Genomic DNA, 18,677 nt, shown 5'->3' on the forward strand with positions numbered 1-18,677 from the left:
ACTGACTGGCAATCAGACCATGGGTCAAATGTGTGCATGGTTCCCATTTAAAGTCCACAAGAGTGCTGAACAAGAAAGAACTGTAAGATTAGATTGTACAGCAGCAAAAACACCTTACTAGAGTGGACTTGTAACATGCATTTCCTTATTGACTCTACACAGCTCTCAAGGTGTTGGCCTTCAAAACCATTAGTAAGCAGTGTAAATAGAAAAAAATCTTCAGCAAATGTGTATATGTATGATAATACCAAAGTCTATAAAACCATGTCCTCCTACACTGAGTTAAATATTTGAGTAAAATTATGGTAGATCATGAGATGCAATAAGTAACTTATATAAAGAATCTTTTAGCATCATTCCTAGAACTACACGAAAGGTTTACTCCTAGACTGACGGTGATTCTCCAGTCAGTGATAACAGCTTCATTGTGCAGATCATAATTCATGCTGCTTATTTCTGTGATAATTGCTACATTAAACTCTTGTAATCCTTTTTCCTGGGGAAACTGGGAGAAGGAAGACAAAATCATTGTACTGAGTTTTAATTTTAAGTGACAAACATTACAAAAAAATATTCATTCAAGACCATTGCTATCTTATTTATTCCTTATGCAAATTTTGAGTTATATGAACACTTTGAACACACTCAACCAACTTTGCCTCACTTCTTCTAATCAAAAATTTGATAGAGGAGGGTAATTCACTGGAGCAGAGTTGAAATGCCCTCAGCCCTTGATTCTCTTGAGAACAAAGATCTGTTATATTTTGGAAAGATGATGTAGCTTGACTCATTAACATCCTCTTTAATTACTTTCACTAGGATCAGTCAAAGAACTATTTACTGTAGCATTTCTTATTTTCTGAACGTGAACTCCACTTCTCTGCTTCCAGGCAGGTAATGGGGCAGGATCCAATCCCCATGACGTTCTGGATGTCCTGACTCAGTACCGAGGTCTTTCTTGGAGGTGAGTCCCAAGAATTCCCATCAATGGGAGAGAACCCCTTTTCTTAAAGTTTTGGTATGTATACTTGATTTTAGGTAACAAACAGAGACTCGTGGAGAGCAAATTTGACTACAGTTTTACATGGAGACAGATGGTTGTGTTTTTATTCATGTTAAATACAATATTCAAACTAGTAGCTACCTAGAGTACGACATAGTCTGGCTGGCATAAGCCTGTATATATTGATGAAATGGGGTCCTCATCAAGATGGCCCCTTTCTCCTCTCATCATTGCAACAATTGCAAAGGGGGCTTCTGGAGCTCATTGCACCACTTAGGCATTCTGTGTTTGTCCCTGCTATTTCTACTGTTTGTCTGCTCTTCCCCATTACAGCCCATGTGACCTGTTTGTCTCGGTTAAAATCAATGGTCTACAAAAAGGCAGAATGCGATCTTTTTCCTGCTTCTATTTCATGCATAGTCTATTTCCTTGACCCTTTCCCAATATTGCTTACATCACTCAGAACAGCTTATCATTAGTCCAGAATCTTACATATGCAGCACTTTAATAGACAGGTCCAAAAGCTATTCTGAAGAAAGGTAATCATGTTCACTTACTAATTTGCAAGCATAAGACTTAACACCAAGCCTGTCAGGCTGATTTTCTGCTCATTGTTTCTTACTCATTTGAGAAACTGCAGCTCTGTAGAGGTTTGAAGAGGTACTAGAACACCTCAAAATATTCTGTTCCAAATTAAAGGAGTACTAGAGATGAGTTGTAAGTACAACTCTTAAGATTTTGATCAATAATATTCTACTGATGTTTTTGGAAAAAGAGTACAAGCTTCCCCTATAGTATAAGGAAGGCTAAAGAGTACAGAAGATGGTGATTTTTACCGCTCTAGCAGTATTCTTCCAGCAAAGTGAGATTGGGTTGGGGAGTTGGGAGGTAGGAAAAGTATTGAGTGTATTTATCTCTGTGAAATATCTACTTTTAGAACTTGTTTTTATGGATACAAAGGGTTTGTTAACTAGAAATGGAAGTAATAAATATTTTAATAGGGATAACGATAGCTAAGTGGTAGCTTTTTTAAATTCTTATTTCTGCCAGCAATGTTTTAACATATGCCACAAGATGCGAAGACTGAAAGGGCAGTTAGTGTACGGGGATATTAATATAATTATGATTATGGCAGTCTCTAATTTGCAACCCTTTTGGTATGCACACAAAGAGCTTGCTTTGACTTAATACAAACAACCACCAGAGAACGTGCTGTGTACATCTATAGAAAACTCATAAGGGGGAGCTCTCCTACTTAGTCCACTACCTTAAGAAGTCCATCATATTTTGGAACATTTTTTTCTTTTTTTTTTTTTACAGTGTTGGAGGAAATGAAAACATAAGCACAGTCACAACACTAGCAAGTAAGTGCTTTTTTTCTGTAAACCTGATAAATATCTAGAGTTGTTTATTAAAGCACATGTTAAAATAAAAAGGAAAAGCGGTGAAGACAGACTTTACAATTTGTAACATGGAAGAATGGATCACTTTGTATTCAATGTCCAGTGCTGAACAGAAGTTGTGTAACAGCCAAACTGTAATTTGTTGTGCATGATTTAACCATGTATTTTGTAATTCCCAGGGGTTCGGTAGTTTCTGTATTCTGTTGGTTATAATTCTGTCTAAAATGTATTGGGGATAGATGAATCAAACAGTTTGTAAGGCTGCTTTGCAATCTAAGATCTGCAGCGGGATCTAGGTCTTTGGGGTTAACGCATCCAGGGAGATCAGGCTAAAGGATTTGATCCCTACCCATCTCTAGTTAATGTCATGGCTCCTGCCTGAGCATGCTTAGCCTCAATTACCCAACAAAAAGGCATAGCTAGCCCATGTGATCGTATTAGGTCATGATGCATGGAGGTGTTCAAGGCCAGGCTTTGGGCAACCTGGTGTTGTGGGAGGTGTCCCTGCCCATGGCAGGGGGTTGGAATTAGATGGTCTTTAAAGTCCCTTCCAAACCAAACCACTCCATGAGTCTATGATATCTGAATGCTTGAAATTCAGAAATCTGAAGGCAAGGTAATATTTATGCATTTACTATGCTTGGAGTTTTTTTGGTAAGTATCTCTTAAATCATTTAAATGCTCTTTTACTAAGATCTAATCTTTATAACACCACTTTTGTTACCTGCTAAGTAAGCAATATTTCAGGGTGCTTTCTTTTTCTGCAGATATTCTGCGTGAGTTCAACCCATCCCTGATTGGTTATTCCACTGGCACTGGAAGGGAGACTACGGAAAATGCTGCGCTCAACCAAGCAGTGGCAGGGGATAAGTCAGAGTAAGAGGAAAACTTTTATTTTTAACAGAAAATAAAACTCACTTTTAACTTAAAATAAACAAATAAATATAAGGTGCAAACTGTGGAGTTTGACAAGAGTGCAGATAAAACTGATTGGCAAACCCAAATGTAATTCTTGAGCCCATTTCTAGTAGGAAGGCTGAGAAATGTGATGGAGGCTTTGAAGTTTTCCTTATCTCCATCAAGTAAATCATCAGCAAAGGCAAAGCTTCTGAAATATTTTCAACCAAGAAGCCCAAAGCACCTTACAGGCACCAATCAGAAAGCTTCGTATCCCTGTTGTGAATATTCCCATTTTATAAGAGGTATATTCAAACCCTCTTGTTGGTAGGACCACAGTTTCATGTAGAGAAACCAAAAGAAAATTATGAATTGCTTATGACTAGTCTGTGGCAAATCTGGGAATTAACTAGAGACCACTATGCTCAGTCTTCAGTGAAATTCATATAATTTTTTTTTCCTCTTGGGAACACTTCTTATAAAACATGCATCAGTGGCTTGAGGCCATGTAATAACATCGACACACGCATGGATACTTCAGTGATGTGTGTATTAATAGCATCTGTCTGATGCTGGGAAGGAGCACAGTGCATTTGTTTTGAGGTAGTGCAGTTATTTTCTGTACAGTTTATAAAAGTGTAACTATGCAGCATTTGCAAAGAGGTCAAGTGCCTCTTGTATGCTGTTTTCTCACTTTTTTTTTCCTCATCACTGTCTCAAAATATAGCCTTTTTGAGTAATCATACCTCTCATCCTGCATATAATAAAAAATGGAGTTTCCCAGTTTTTACCTTTTTTTTTTAGTTAGGGAGGTCAATTCATTGACTTTCTTCCTTACCTTGATATCTATACAGAATTAATTCTCTTATTAATTTTTAGGGATGTTCCTGCACAGGTTAGAAGACTGGTGGATCGAATGAAGAATGATACTGTGAGTTTAACACGTCATTGATATCTTTAGAGGAATTAAATTATGTGGCATCATTTGTTTCTAGCAGCACAACAGACCAACAGCAGATGCCAGACATAAAGCTATGTGTACAACAGTGTACAGTGTAGCATTCCTTAGTGCCAAGTGTGAGTCAGTACAAAATCATCTATAGTTTTGTCTTAACTGAATTTGTACCAGCACGTGTTAGGACTGCTGTGGTTTAACCCTGCAGGTGGCCTGACACCACGCAGCTGTTTGCTCACTGCCCCTGTTTGTGATGGGACTGGGGAAAGAATTAAAAGTGCAATAACTTGTGGGTTGAGATAAGGATAGCTTAATTAGAAGGGGCTAAGAAAAAGGGGGAAGGGGAAAGCAGAAAACACTACAACAAGAAGAATAAACAAAGTGAGTGCACAATGCGATTCTCACCACCACTGGCTGATGACCAGCCAGGCCGTGAAAAATTACAGTCCCCCCCAGCCAACTAACTCCCTCAGGTCTTATCTCTGAGCACAACTCCACGTGGTGTGGGACATCCCTTTGGTTGGTTGGGGCCAGCTGTCCTGGCTGTGTCCCCTCCCAGCTCCTGGTGCACCCACAGCCTGCCGGCTGGCAGGGCAGCACGAGGAGCAGAAAAGTCCTCGACTCTGTGTAGTTATCAACTTTTATTCTCATTCTAAATATATTAAACACAGCACCACACCAGCTACTAGGAAGAAAGTTAACAAGAAACCTATCCTGGTTTTAGCTAGGATAAAGTTATCAAACCCAGATAATTGTAATCTCCCTATCATTTTTACCACAAGTGGCTGGTAATTTCAGTGTAGTTGCCTCCCCTTCCAACCTACAACACCCTGCAATATGACAGAACTTTTTCTCTGATAGGATTTTGCCATGATGCTATTAATTATCTTGTAAGCACACATTTTTGCCAGCCAAGAAGATACATGCTGGATGTTGAGGGCAACCTCTACAAATGGCAAATCATATGGAGTGAACATGTGGAAAGACTTATTTTCCTTTAAAAACTATTTAGTCCCTTTTCTGAGTTGGTAACCAGCTGACTTTTGCCTTACCACATTTGTTGTTAGGATTATTTGATTAATGGTCTATAAGACACATATTAGGCTGAGGATTACTTGCATATTTTTCACGTAACTACTGCTTTGAATGTTTGCTATTAGTATTTTGACAAATTTGCAATGCAATCAGTGACCTAGGTTACGTGATATTATTTTGGTTTTCCAATTGTGCATTTGGAAAGCAGCTAACAAGCCTTCAAGATAACTGTGTGTACGTGTCTAGTATAAATATTCTGGTGAATACATATTGGTAAAAATATTTACATATACCTTCCTTTTTGTGCACTTGTAAACAACAATTCACTCAGGCTATATCTGAAATGAGATTAAAAGGAGTAGCAGCTAACAATGAAGTGTTTGGATAGTTTTCATTCAAACCAGTATTTGTTGAGGCCTCTAAGCAGTACTCTGTCATATTTATTGGCTTGGAAACATCACACAAAAGAAATGAATGAAAAAAAAACCTTTTATTTAACGAATTAACTAGAAAGAATGTTCACGTTAGTGGTAACACATCTTTTGATTTAAGAACTCTTTTTTTTTTTTTCTCTTTTTAAAACAACTGTATAGCTCAGGAGGAAATGATTCCCCTCATTCTTTTAATTTGGCTAAGTACATTTTGAGACCAAACTACTGAACAGTGTGTTTATCAGCTGGGATATGTTGCCTTCTGCCTTTGAAGATAGGCACTTTTCAAACCACTTGAGGCTGATGTACTATTGCTGCTTTTCTTAGTGGTGTTTTGCACTGAAAAGTAACAAGGTATTGAGAACAACATCAGCTACATGGTACTAATAATATCTAAACCCTTCCTCAAAGCTAAGAAGGTGTATGCTTACTGTAGCATAAGTACCTTGCATTGGTTATTGCTTCGCAAAATGCTTTCAGAGAATAAATACTTTTTTTTTTTAACCAGTGTTGCTAAATAGTCAATAATGCCCCTCTATTCTATGTAGTTTCTCTCACAGCAAGACTGAAATATGTTGCCCTTCAGGGTTTTCCAGCGGTATAACTGCATTATTTATGACACAGTAAAACACATACTATCATTTTTGCAATGAAGACGTATTCCCAGAGCTGCAGGAGGAGTCAGTCAGTGTGTACACAAGATATTACTAAAAAAAAAAAAAAAGGTAAAAAGTATATAGGTGGATTTTTTTAAGCACTATTTTTCAGAAGCGAGTAATTTTGGATAGTATTACTGATACTATAAACCTTATTTAGATCATAGTAGTTTGTACATCAAGCCATGACTACAAATTCGTTTTGTTATGAAGCAACAGAGAAGTACAGGTCCCCTGAGGTCTCCTGAGAAATGTTAAATTTGTGTTTATTCTGTTGCCCAGCCTTTATTATTATGATTTTTTCCTTGTAACTTTCATTCGGTCTCTTTTTGTGCATAGAGAATAAATATGCAGACTGACTGGAAGCTTGTAACACTCTTCATAGGAGGAAATGACCTATGCAAATTCTGCGAGGATCCAGTAAGTCGCTCACTGCCTGCAGACTGATCTTGGCCAGCCTGGGCATTGGGTCTGTGTGCGCTGCACTGGGTGAGAGGGCACTCAGTGGGGTAAGCACCTGAGAATGAATATGGCAGGTCTCATTTCTGCAGCTCTGCTAATTAGCTGTGCTGAGACCTTTAGATTGTTCACCCTAATGTTATGATAAAAAGAGAGATAGCTCTAGAACACCTGTAAGTTACATAATTGTGGCTGCTTTCTTTTGCTGTCAAGTAAGATAACTTTCTGCTGTCTAATCACTTTACCACCCGTAGATAAAAGATACTGTCAAGGTTTTTCCTTTTTCCTTTGCCTTGTGCACAGTCATACAAGCGTCTCACTTAGTGCTCTCTTACCAGCTTCAGTGCTATGGGAATGGTTTTACCCACAGCTTGTGCTGATGCAATTATATACAGTACAACACAGTATGAGAATATACGCATACTATATGTAACCTTTGATCTGTATGATTATAGAGGAGGTGAAGGACTGGCAGACTTCTCAGATAGTGATGAAATGTTATTGTCTTATCTACTAACAAGCAGCAGAGCACATACTTTTGGTTTTTCATGATTAATTTCAGATCAGAAAAACAACAAAGAAGCACAATAAAATGGTTATAAAACAGTGAAGGAGCAATTTACCAATTACCAAATTACCATTATTACTTTCTGCTCCTGACCCAGAAACAAAGTGGTGTTTGCACACAAGGGTGGGTGGCTGGAAGATAGGTCGGTATCTGAAGATCAGGATGATTCTTCATGTATGTTGCATAGCCACAGATTGTGCTAACCGTAATGCTGGTGGTGAACTTTGACTTAGGGAATGAATAAGGGAGCTGAGCTGTCCAGTTTTGTAGAGGAGGCCAATGGGGCTCACAGGGAATTTCTGCTTGAAATAAAATCAAGGAGGATTAAGGCTTAAAATGAGAAAGAAATAAATGTTTCTAATGAGGAAGTTTATCTGACTCTGGAATAGTTCCACAAGTGAAGAAATAGAAGTCAGATGGAGACAGTTGAATTAGGTGATTCAAACCACTCAAACTGAACAGGGAGACTGATGCTAAGAAGCAAGTATGTAAAGTGTTTTAATTCCTAGAGAACTACAAAGTTTCTCCAGTATGTTTTTCTATGTAGGACACAGCAGTGCCAGTTATTATTTGTAGGAATTAAGCAGTACATGCGAGGCATGTTGCTAATATTCCATACAGCAGAAATAATATTCCTTTTACAAAAAAATGATCTCTTCCAATGATGGTCCCCATTAATGAGGTGTTGGCCATGTTTTTAAGAGTGGCCTAAACCAGCATGGGGTGGAGGATGCTGTAATGACTGATAATGCCCCCTGAATTTGAATCTCCCTCACTGCTATTCTGTGGCTGCTAGATCTTGGGAGGAAGGCAGCTGTGACAGGAAAGAAGAAAAGCAGAGACAGAGAAGTTCTACATAAGACTCTGTTACTCTTGACCCAAGAATTAGAAATGTGAGCACTGCTGTGAGAGACTCCAGACAATCAGTTGAATCTGCCTGAGTTAAACTGATTGACAATAAAATGTAACCCTTTTATTTCAACAGATACGCTATTCTCCTGAAAACTACACCTATAATATTCAAATAGCTTTGGACATGCTTCACAGAGAGGTAAAACAAACTCTTTTGGTATGTGGGAGTGGGGATTGTGACCTGTTTGTAAGCTATTCCCTGGTTATTGATTGATAATTTAGTTCCTTGCACAGAAATTGTTGCATATATATAAAAACAAAACAAAAAATAAATAAAATAAAATCCTTGTGAGAGCCAGAGAGGGCTGGAGAAATATTTTACAGAATGAATAAGGATGTGCTGAGTTCTAGTTGATATGCTGCAGATAATATAAAAAGTATAACAAATCTGAACAAACATGATATTAAATGAGTCGAAAGTGCTCATACGTTATAATCATAATCTATGATTCTATGATTATTTTGCAAATAAATATACCTGTGGTCATGAAAAGAGGTTCTGATGCTGCAGATGAGGGTGAGGTTGATGGTGAGACTAGTCAGAGTTAGCAGCTCTCTGAGCCACACTGAAATCTGTCACAACTTGTTTAGCCCTTTTCAAAATCATCATTCTCGACTGACCAGGCGTCAGTATTTAAAATAAAAATAGCCAGTGCAGGTAGGGGCTGTAAGTTGGTATTGTCCATGAGGGGATTAATTATTGAGAAGGAACTTTGCACACCTCTGTTATAAATAATGCAGGCTGCCAGCCGAAGTCTGCTGTGGCAGTGTAAGGGCAGAGGTGGCACTCTGTGCTCCAGACGTCGGCTATGGGTTTGCTTATTCTCTCGGCAGGTTCCACGGACGTTTGTGAACCTGGTGACTGTGCTTTCCATAACAAGCCTGCGCGAGTTGTACGCAGAGAAAAACGTCAGCTGCCCAAGGATTCTTATGAGGTCTGAAGATGATTTATTTTACAGCTCTCACTGTTGCTCACAGAGGGCTGGAAGGTCACCTTGGGAAACTTTCTTAAAGGGAAAAATGTTCTACTATTTTGTCTGTGTACGCACATGTACCTACACATTAATTTCAACCTGGCATTTAGGAATACTTCCACCTTTTACTGTTTGTATTTGAGCCCCGCTGTATCCACTTTTTATGGAGCTGCCATTTTAATGATTTATACTGCAAGGGAGTTCAAGCCTGAGCAGAAAACTCAGCTGTGCAATCTGTGGGAAAAGACAGAAAAAAAGAGTAGGATAGTATGTTGTTTGTTTAAGTTGCTTACATTAATCTAGTTTTATCTGCAGAATTACCTTTATACAGTCTTAAAACTCCCTTCTTGCTTCTGTAGTTTCTGATCTCTGTAATCTCGTTGCTGGTTACTAGTTTCCCTGCTGATTAGTCTCTAAAGCAGGTGTCTGGGCTGTTTAGTCACACCACCTGTTGCTTTTTGGATGAATAATCCTCCCAGGTCAGTGTCAATCTGTCATTGCAGTGGCAGGTCTGGGCCGTAGTGACCTTGTGGTGACTCAGGCAGGGTCTGGCACGTTCCCCTAGGCTTGTTCCTGGCAGGGCTTGCTTGATGTCAGAAAAGCAAGAAATGGCTGCTTTTCCAGACAGACATGCAGAACAGCCTTGTCCTGTGAGTGCAGGCAGCCATTGCTCCTCTTGCTGCTTGGGTCAAGGAGCTTGTGCCAGCTATCAGGCAGCAGGGAGTGCAAGAGCTAGCCTGGGGGACAGAGCCACAGGAGGACTACACAGGAGGGCCTCCTGTACCTAGCTGCTTCACTAAAACATCTGCTTCGAATTCATCCTCCTGGACCCCATCCTTCACAAGGGAATATGTAGCTGCTCGATACGGCTGTTAAAACCACCTTCTTTCAGGTGTCAAAACAGGAGAAACATGCTTTTACCCCCCTTGGTGTGATTTAAGGACTCCATGGTGAAATCAGTTTAAAAAAAAAAAAAAAGGCTTTTAAATTTAGAGCACAGGTGTTTCTGCATCCAGTCACAGTTTCATTTTAACAAAGGTTATGGGGCAGAGTGTGCGTGGATATCGATATCCTAATCATTGGGCAAGGATAGTTAGTGGAGCTCTTAAGATTAGATTATCTCAGGGTACTTATAACCTTATCCCATCATTTCGAGCGCCATGCTGAATTTAATAGCTGGCTGACAGCAAGCCGAGTTTACAGGGAGCTAAGAAGACCCTGTGTGGAATACCAAATGCCATGGTACCCATTTGAAGAAAAAACAAAAGGAGACTTTTGACTTTGAAAGCTTCTCTTTCCTGAGAGCCACGAATAACTGAAAAAGAGACTACATGTCCAATAACTTTGCTGTGCTTATGTTACTAAAATATTTCTGAAATACAATTTAGGCTTGTTCTACTTCTCATATAAATGTTCTGCAGAAGTCAAATCATATTGTTTTATTAGTTGCTCTCTATTCAGACAAGTTTGGAGGTAGGGACACGCATACTTTATACATATCCATGGTTCTATGGGAAGTATTACTCAGGGATGCTTCACTATGAACAAATTAGAGGATTTTTTTAAAAAGAGTCATTTGTTCTCATTTGGTTTCATGATAAAGAGGCATGCCCAGAAATGGGGAACACCAGAAGAAAAAAATCACATGCTAGAGGACCTGTGTGCAGGGAAGGATAAAGGTGGCCAACATGAGCTCACAGAAACTTAAAATAGCTCCAGTTGGAAGAGAAATCAGGGGGTCATCTGCCCCAAGTCCCTGCACACAGCCTGGCCAGCTTCAAAGGTAGAGAAAGTTGCTTCAGGCTGTGTCGGGTCAAGTTTTGAGTCTCTCCAAAGATGAAGAATCCAGCTTCCCTCTGGGCATCTGGTGTGGTGCTTTACCCCCTCCACATGCTGCAACTTGGGTTTAAAGCATCTGTCCTCACCCATTCCCATGCCTGGTAGCTTCACTCCAAGCAGCTCTCCTGCTGCGTTGTTACTGCCACAGGTGATCCTAAGTCCCTTTAGCAAGGCAACAGGTGTTGCAAGGGCTGGGACTGGGACGTCATGGTTTCTCTCTGCCACTCCTTCCTTCTCTCTCTTGTCCTGTGTTCATGATTTTATCCCTAATAATGTTTCTTGTCAAGAATCAGGGCTGTGCAGAAACTCAGGGATGACGTTCAATCCTACCATTGAAAAGTCTGTCAGAAAAATCCCCCCCAGAGAAGCTTTTAACCCTGCAGATTTTCATCTAGTGAAAGGGAAAAAGATGAGCGGGTCTCAGCATGTTGTTCTCATCCTGCAGGCTTTTGTGCCCTTGTGTACTGAAATATGCTGACAATTCCACTGAGGTTGAGCAGTTGGTCAACTTCAACAAAAGGTATCAGGTAAGACTAATGCATTTATTGATTTATTTTTACACATTTAGTGTAATCCTTCTGTTCTGCTCTCCTAGAAGTAGTGTGGATTTCTTTTGCCTTTTTTTTTTTCTTTCCACTGGGAATGAGAAACAGTGCAATAATAGCAGGGTCTGTAGTAAGAGACTTAATCAAGTGACCACAGAAGGGTGAATATTTGGAGTTGGAGGGTAGTTTGCACTTGTTTTAATGACATATTTGTAGTTGTGATTTAACAACAACAACAAAGCAGTTGTGAGGGGGATGTGAATCAGCTCAAGATCTTTACAACTCTGGTTCACTAAAATAACAAAACAGATAAGGAAACATCTGTTAAAGAGTCATAGAAAGTAGAGGGCATCAGTGTGCCAGCAGTTTCTTGATCACTTATCTTGCTGGAGATAAGATTAAGTCAAAGAATGTGATAAATTTGGAATGAACTTTGGGCACGGGCTGCCAGCCAAACCGAAAACACTTCACTAGCTCTGGAAGAACATCTTTTTGACAGAATACCTAATTACTGAGCACGTTGCCTGCATGTGTTAGTCAGGTAATGATCCACAGGCTGTCTTGCCGTAGAAATGTCTGGGATGAGTCTCTGTAAAGGACCTCTGCATTTTCTGACTGGCACAGGCTGGCAATCGCTGTCATGTCTGGGTTTCTGCATGAAGGAGAGAGAATGCCTGCGTGAGATGTACAGTAATGAGGGACCCAGTGAGCTGAGTGTAAAAGAAAGAAAGATGACAACATATTTATTTATTTATTTATTTTGTGCTCTTAAAGGAAAGAACCAAAGAGTTAGTGGAGAGTGGAAGATACGACACGAGGGAAGATTTCACAGTGGTTCTGCAGCCATTCCTGACTCATGTCGACATGCCAAAAACACAGGTAAAACAAATAAACAAAACCCCTACACTAAATCCTAGTGCAGCACTGATTTTTCAGAATTGTCCTAACTTGTTCTGGTAAATGTGACCAGCAGTATTCTGGCCTGATAATTCTTATAATCAGCTAAGGTAACATTTAAAATAGCAGAAAATATTTATGGAATAACTTGGAAATAAAGGGCAACAGCAGTGCACGCCTTGATGGTGCTATTTTAGACATCGAGTCCACTCCCCTACAATTACAGACAACTGTGTAGAAGATACCAGTTCAAAGTATTCACCAGGGAGCACTCATCCTACATCCCCCACACATCACGAAGTCCCTTCCAGTACTTTGGTAAAGCTAAGACTTCTAGTATAAAAACCCTTGTGCCATGAAAGATTATAATGTGTGAGTCTCTGGGGAAATAAGGAGTATGATCAATGTCTGTGCACAGGTATTCTGTGTGACCAGAGTCAGAGTGGTCTGTGTGCCTTAATACTTTGGAAATCATATATTAAAAAGGCTCAAAGGGCTTCTCAGTCTTGACTTACTAGTGTTCTCCAGCCCAGTTTAATTCTCTTTGTCTCAGAGGCCTTTGCAGCTATGTTAGTTTGAAGTCAGATGGGATTTTTCACAGGGGATAATGCACAGCTTGTTGCACATTTACTGCTCTCTGTGACAGCACTCATCTCATTCTCTAGGAGGGGTTCCCTGACAATTCATATTTTGCCCCAGACTGCTTCCACTTCAGCCAGAAGTCTCATTCCCAGGCTGCACGTGCTTTGTGGAACAACATGGTAAGATGTTAAAGGTTGGGTTTGTTGCACTTTGTCCTCTCCATCCTGCTCTTAGCAGAAAAAAAAAATTAAAAATCACCTAAGAGAACTACTATGTAACTAGCCCTCTCTCTTTTAAACCATTAATTATGTTCATAAAAGGAAAGAGTGTTCATTTGGAGAAAAGTCACCTCAACTGTTAAACCAGTCATATCAAAACAATAAATCTCAGGATACGTTAAAACTATGAGTGTTGGACATCTTTGGGGAGATACTGCACACCTGGCACTGATCATCAGACTGCTTTTGGTACATACAGGGATTAAACTTTTCAATATGAAAAGCAGCAGTGAGTGACATCACCAGAGAAGGTGCAGTGAGCAGTGTTTGTCTTGCTGTGTTGCAGGGATGATTCCAGCAGCTGGTAATGCAGAGTTACCCTCTGCTCTCTGATGCTCATTTGCTTTTCTTCTCTCTCTCCACCTCCACCCAACCCCCCCCTTATGTCCCCACAGCTGGAACCCGTAGGGAAGAAGACTGATAACCAACAAATAGGAAATGAAATTTCTCTCAAATGTCCAAGCGAGGTAAATTACAAACGTATCTGTATTTTTATGGTGGTGTTGGGGGTTGCTGGAAGTCTGCTTGTGCTATCACCAACTGCCTGGAGCACTGTTTCTGTGAGCCGAGATGGAGGGCTGGAGGTTAACTTCCTCACAGTCATGTGTCATAGTCAGCCAAAACACAAGGGCAGAGTGTTTTGCCTGCCTAGCATCCATGTTGGATGAAAGACCTTCAGTGAGGGAAATAGAGCAACACTAGATCATTGGTCAGGGTGGCTTGGCTGAGGCCTGTGAAACTACCTCTGGCTGGCATGAACCTGGGTAGTGCCTTTGATGTCAAGCTTCTTGCTAACCATGCACAGCATGGGTGCGGTGAGCAGGGTCCTTAGAGCATTCTGTAAATTCTGGCTCTGTAAAATAGTGCTCTAGGTTTACACTGTTATTGGATATTCAAAATGCCTCTTTTTTTTTTTTTTTTTAATCCCTGGGCTTTGTTTGCATCAAGTTAATAATCGGCGGCAGACGTCTAAGAATGAAAAGTTGGGGAGTAGAAATCTCCCTGTATTTTCCTGATGCTTTGCATTGACTCAGATTGTCTTATTTTTCAGGCTGAGCCATTCCTGAAGACATATAAAAACAGTAATTACACATACCCTAGCCAAATTCCAGTAAGTATCAACATCAGCATCCCTCTGTTGCTGTGCTGCATTTGTTCCTGTATTGCCATGAATCATGCTTTGCACCACAGGTGATATCAGTCTTTGGCCAAAGGGCAAAGAACAGGAAAGGATTCCTTGAGTAAGGCAAAATACATCCAGAAACACCTGTAAGGACACATGCTCAGACATCACAGTTATCAGTACAGGATGCTAATCCAAACAACGCTGAATATGACTATTGAATTGGGCAACCAAAACTTGTCTTATTACTTACACGTTAAACATGCTCTGGTTTATCCACTTGGTCTGCTAGGAATATCCAGGGTACTGCTGACTGTATTTCCTAGCCAAATGCTATTCATCCTTCTTCTTCTCTTTAGAATTATGGAAGCCAGCTGCTATGTGAGGACAGATCTCCATCCTCCCCTTCTTCAACTTCAGGTAGTCTTGCCCGGTTTGTGTTAGGAGGCTGAATTGCTTTCAACTGTCCTTCAGGATGACTCTTTATTTTTGCTGAAATGATTGCTGGACTGTGAAAATACTGCTCAGAAAAGATGTCATGTTTTTCAGCAACTACTTAATAGATATAATGCCAAACCATCACATGAAGTAACATTCTAAATAGCTTCACTTAGCTCATTGACAGTGGAGAACTTCAAAATATCTTGCAAGGAAAGCCAAACTTGTGTGCTGACACAGCTTTTAAGTGATACCACCTAAATCTTAGAGAAGGGAACCGGAAACACAGCTTCATGCACGTCAGTCTGGGATATAGCAGTGTTCAGTTCTTCAATTAACTTCGTACTGTCTTCTCCTTACTCCTTCTCTACCTTCTTAAAGCTTTTAATATGCTGTTCCTGGTTTATACAATACTGCATTTTTTTTATTGTTAGCTTAGTGTTGGACGTTGATTATAATGTATTGTTATTTGCTCCTTGCTCTTCTGTCTTTTTGGTAGCAATGTTAGCTATTGAGGGGCTGGATAATATGCATGTGCTGCTGCTACAACCATGTAAGATGAGCTGGAGAGAGCTCCTGTTTAACCACCTGGGTATTGCAAAAGCAACGTGGCTGAGCATCAGAATGCACAACAACGTGTTTTACATATGGAGCCATGAAAATGCATGGCTGTTCCCTATCTGGTTTCAACTGCATCTCTTTCTTTTATAGTGCATTCCCTAAAGCCAGCTGATGTGAAAGTTATAGCAGCCCTTGGGGATTCTTTGACGGTAAGAAGACAGTGTTTTTACTGTTCTCTTGGTAAAACTACAAACATGTGCCTTCTCTAGTGGAGCTGAAATGACTGTTGTACCTAGATATAAAGATCCAATCATTCGCAGATGATAATAGACCTAGCAGCTATAACAAGAAAGGTGTCAGTTCTCCTGCTCTGTGTTCCCCCCTCCCCCCCGCATATATTCACATGATTTGGAACAATGACAAATCCTTTAAAAAGGTATTTAAAAGGTTTGCTGAATTGGAGACAGAAGAGATTGGATGTTGTTGAAATTAATGGGACTTAATGCAAACATTAGGATCCAATGTTTCAAAGTTTTTATGAACAGGTACAGATCAGTGAACCCATCCTTTTCCCTCAGTTCTTTCTGGAATAGTGTGTGACTAAGGGATATTGGAAAACAGTGTTGTATTTATTTTATCATTAATGGATGAACAGGGGTGAGAACCCTCTGACTATCCATTTCAGGAGATACTCAGAATGTTTATTTTTCCTCTTTTAACTCACAGCTAATTTCTTTATTGAGATGTAGTTCTTGCTGAGGATGATTATCTTTGGCAGGCTGGAAGGAATACGTATCAAGATACAGACATCCTAAATTCTGCTACATGTTTATGCCCAATTTTTTCCTACCAGCTGAAGACTGAAGCTTTACAACCAGCTCATAGGAAATGTTGGGCAGAAAGACAGTTGAAATCTCTAGGATCTCTGAATGTGAGCCTTAACAACAAAGACACAGTTTGTGCTTACAAACCATGAAGCCTTTCCAACTGTCTGACAGGCATGTTGCTAAAACTCCTACATGCATGAGGTTACCAAAATAAATAGCAGCATTTCTATGCAAACATGCAATGTTGATCTAAGCAAGATAGTTAGTATCTAGCTGCAGTTGCAATATTACAATATCCAGGCCCCTGCAGGTGATTCTGCTAAGTATGGTCTGTAGAAACTGATGATAAAATCTGTTTTCATAGAAACAGCAGTTTTGCATTGCTGTCCGATCTGGACTTGGCCCATGCATAGTTATTCCGAACACCAGTCTTCCATTAACTCAATAAAGCTTATATAGAGGAGAAAATGTATTAGCATGGTTTTAATATGAAGTATTAGTATGACTTAATCTGAAGTAGCAGAATCTGTGATTCTGTGATATCAGTAAATAGTCTGCCTGGTTTTGTGATATAGTAAAGTACTACCTAGTACCCAGATTTAACATGAGACAAAAGCATAACAGCTGGCAGATACTCTGCTTCTGAATTCCCTTGTTTTGTTAAAGAGGGATGTAGTTGCCAGATTGCCCTTCTTCAGTATAAACGTGGAGGGTGCTTTCTTTATTCCTCTTATACTACTATAAAACTCACCATTTAGCACATTACTTTTCAAATAAAGACATTACAGTACTTCTTTCTGAGATATGTTTGTTTTCTGTGCTGAGTTTTATAGTGTTCCTTATTAGCCTGAAAGCTTTATGGGGTTGTTTGAGACGTTTTCATCATTCTTGAGTAATGCAATGTAAATGAGTTACTCAGCTCACCCAGACCTACAAGAAGAAAGCTTTTGTTTCACTGATTCGTCATTTATTTTGTGCATCATATACAACATGATGCTTGCAAATAATTACAAAAAGTATTGATGCATTTTTCAGGAGGAAGGTGGGGAAAAAACAGGTGTCTTCTAAAGCTTGTGAAGAGTTGCATTCAAAAGTAATTAAAATGACTATGTGTGACTGTCTATTGTGCTTTAATTTCATTGGGTTTATAAAATATAATGCCCAGGCTGGAACAGGAATTGCTTCATACAATCTCACGGATTTGGACACCGAATATCGGGGACTGTCATGGAGGTAAGTTTTCAGGCAAGGTGATGAGAATATGTGCATTATTTCCTGTGCAAAATATTATTTTCCACATGTTCCAGGGCTTTCAGCTGTCAGATAGTGGAAAAAGATTTGCTTTCTGGTTAACATTTCTTGTGAAGATATATCAAGATCCAATATTTGTCACAAAACTGGATTTACACAATGTTTTCAGCAGTAGAGCTTCAGTTTGCCTTTTAACTGCTCTCACGCTTTTATCTTCAGCTACTTTTGACAGTTGGTAGTTTTATGGTGGGCTGGAGATCCGCAAAACTGGAGAAAAATCACTGGAACAAATAAATTAGGCCATGTTGCTTTGGGGAGTTCTCAAAGTTTGGCATTTCTGAATTTTTTTGTAGAACTGCGAAAACCAGTTTCACTGCAGAACTTTTACCACATACAACAGAAAGTTGTAAAAGATGAAATTGGGGGTGGGGTGACGATATAGCTGAATTGACATAGACTGAAGCAGTTCTGTGCTGTCCTATCTCCTCTACATAAGCCAGAGTTTGGCCTCAGCGTGGCCCAGCAATTTAAAAGCTGGAGAGAACATACTGCTATGCAGGAAGCCCAAAAAAGAGATAAAGAAGCTGGTGCCTCAGCCATATGTCACCTGAGGGACTGGCTGGTTGGTGCTGCCTTAGAGCAGCTTTGTGAGGCTGGAACTGGTCTTCAGGTCTGCCCTGAAATCTGCAGTACTTTACAGCTCTGTCATTCAAATATGTAGCTGTCTCAGGAATTTTCTGGTATTTCATAATGATTAACTGTGCCTCTGCAGAGCCGCATGCACATAAATTTTTCTGATGAGCAACTTTACCACTGAAACCTCAGCAATTTTCCCCAAAGCACTTGCACATCTGTCCTTTCCAAGTAATATGATAGTTTGATAGTTACCAAATTAATAACCCTTCACCTTTTCTTATGAGGTATAGTAGGTTTTCTCTTTATGTGTTGTCTGTGTCCAGCTAAGAGATGAGTAACTTGTATTTCTTTTTCTCATTTTAGTATTGGAGGGGATGCCTCATTAGAGAACGTAACAACTCTACCTA

General features: G+C 39.8%; 1 protein-coding gene across 3 annotated transcripts in view; it reads left to right on the plus strand.

Moving 5' to 3' along the window:
• The window catches only part of PLB1 (phospholipase B1), an 85,731-nt gene that overhangs the window by 31,253 nt on the left and 35,801 nt on the right, over positions 1-18,677 (plus strand). For all 3 annotated transcript variants that reach the window (XM_068676633.1, XM_068676634.1, XM_068676635.1), the window contains 16 exons: positions 891-964; positions 2,324-2,367; positions 3,174-3,282; positions 4,183-4,234; positions 6,720-6,800; positions 8,393-8,458; positions 9,154-9,254; positions 11,578-11,659; positions 12,452-12,556; positions 13,240-13,335; positions 13,830-13,901; positions 14,486-14,545; positions 14,917-14,977; positions 15,707-15,765; positions 17,549-17,616; positions 18,634-18,677. In XM_068676633.1, coding sequence (XP_068532734.1) covers positions 891-964; positions 2,324-2,367; positions 3,174-3,282; positions 4,183-4,234; positions 6,720-6,800; positions 8,393-8,458; positions 9,154-9,254; positions 11,578-11,659; positions 12,452-12,556; positions 13,240-13,335; positions 13,830-13,901; positions 14,486-14,545; positions 14,917-14,977; positions 15,707-15,765; positions 17,549-17,616; positions 18,634-18,677 — 1,174 coding nt within the window. The remainder of the gene's footprint in view (positions 1-890; positions 965-2,323; positions 2,368-3,173; positions 3,283-4,182; positions 4,235-6,719; positions 6,801-8,392; positions 8,459-9,153; positions 9,255-11,577; positions 11,660-12,451; positions 12,557-13,239; positions 13,336-13,829; positions 13,902-14,485; positions 14,546-14,916; positions 14,978-15,706; positions 15,766-17,548; positions 17,617-18,633) is intronic.

This window comes from Anas acuta, chromosome 3, assembly GCF_963932015.1.
Source record: "Anas acuta chromosome 3, bAnaAcu1.1, whole genome shotgun sequence".
In the NCBI taxonomy this organism is placed as follows: Eukaryota; Metazoa; Chordata; class Aves; order Anseriformes; family Anatidae; genus Anas; species Anas acuta.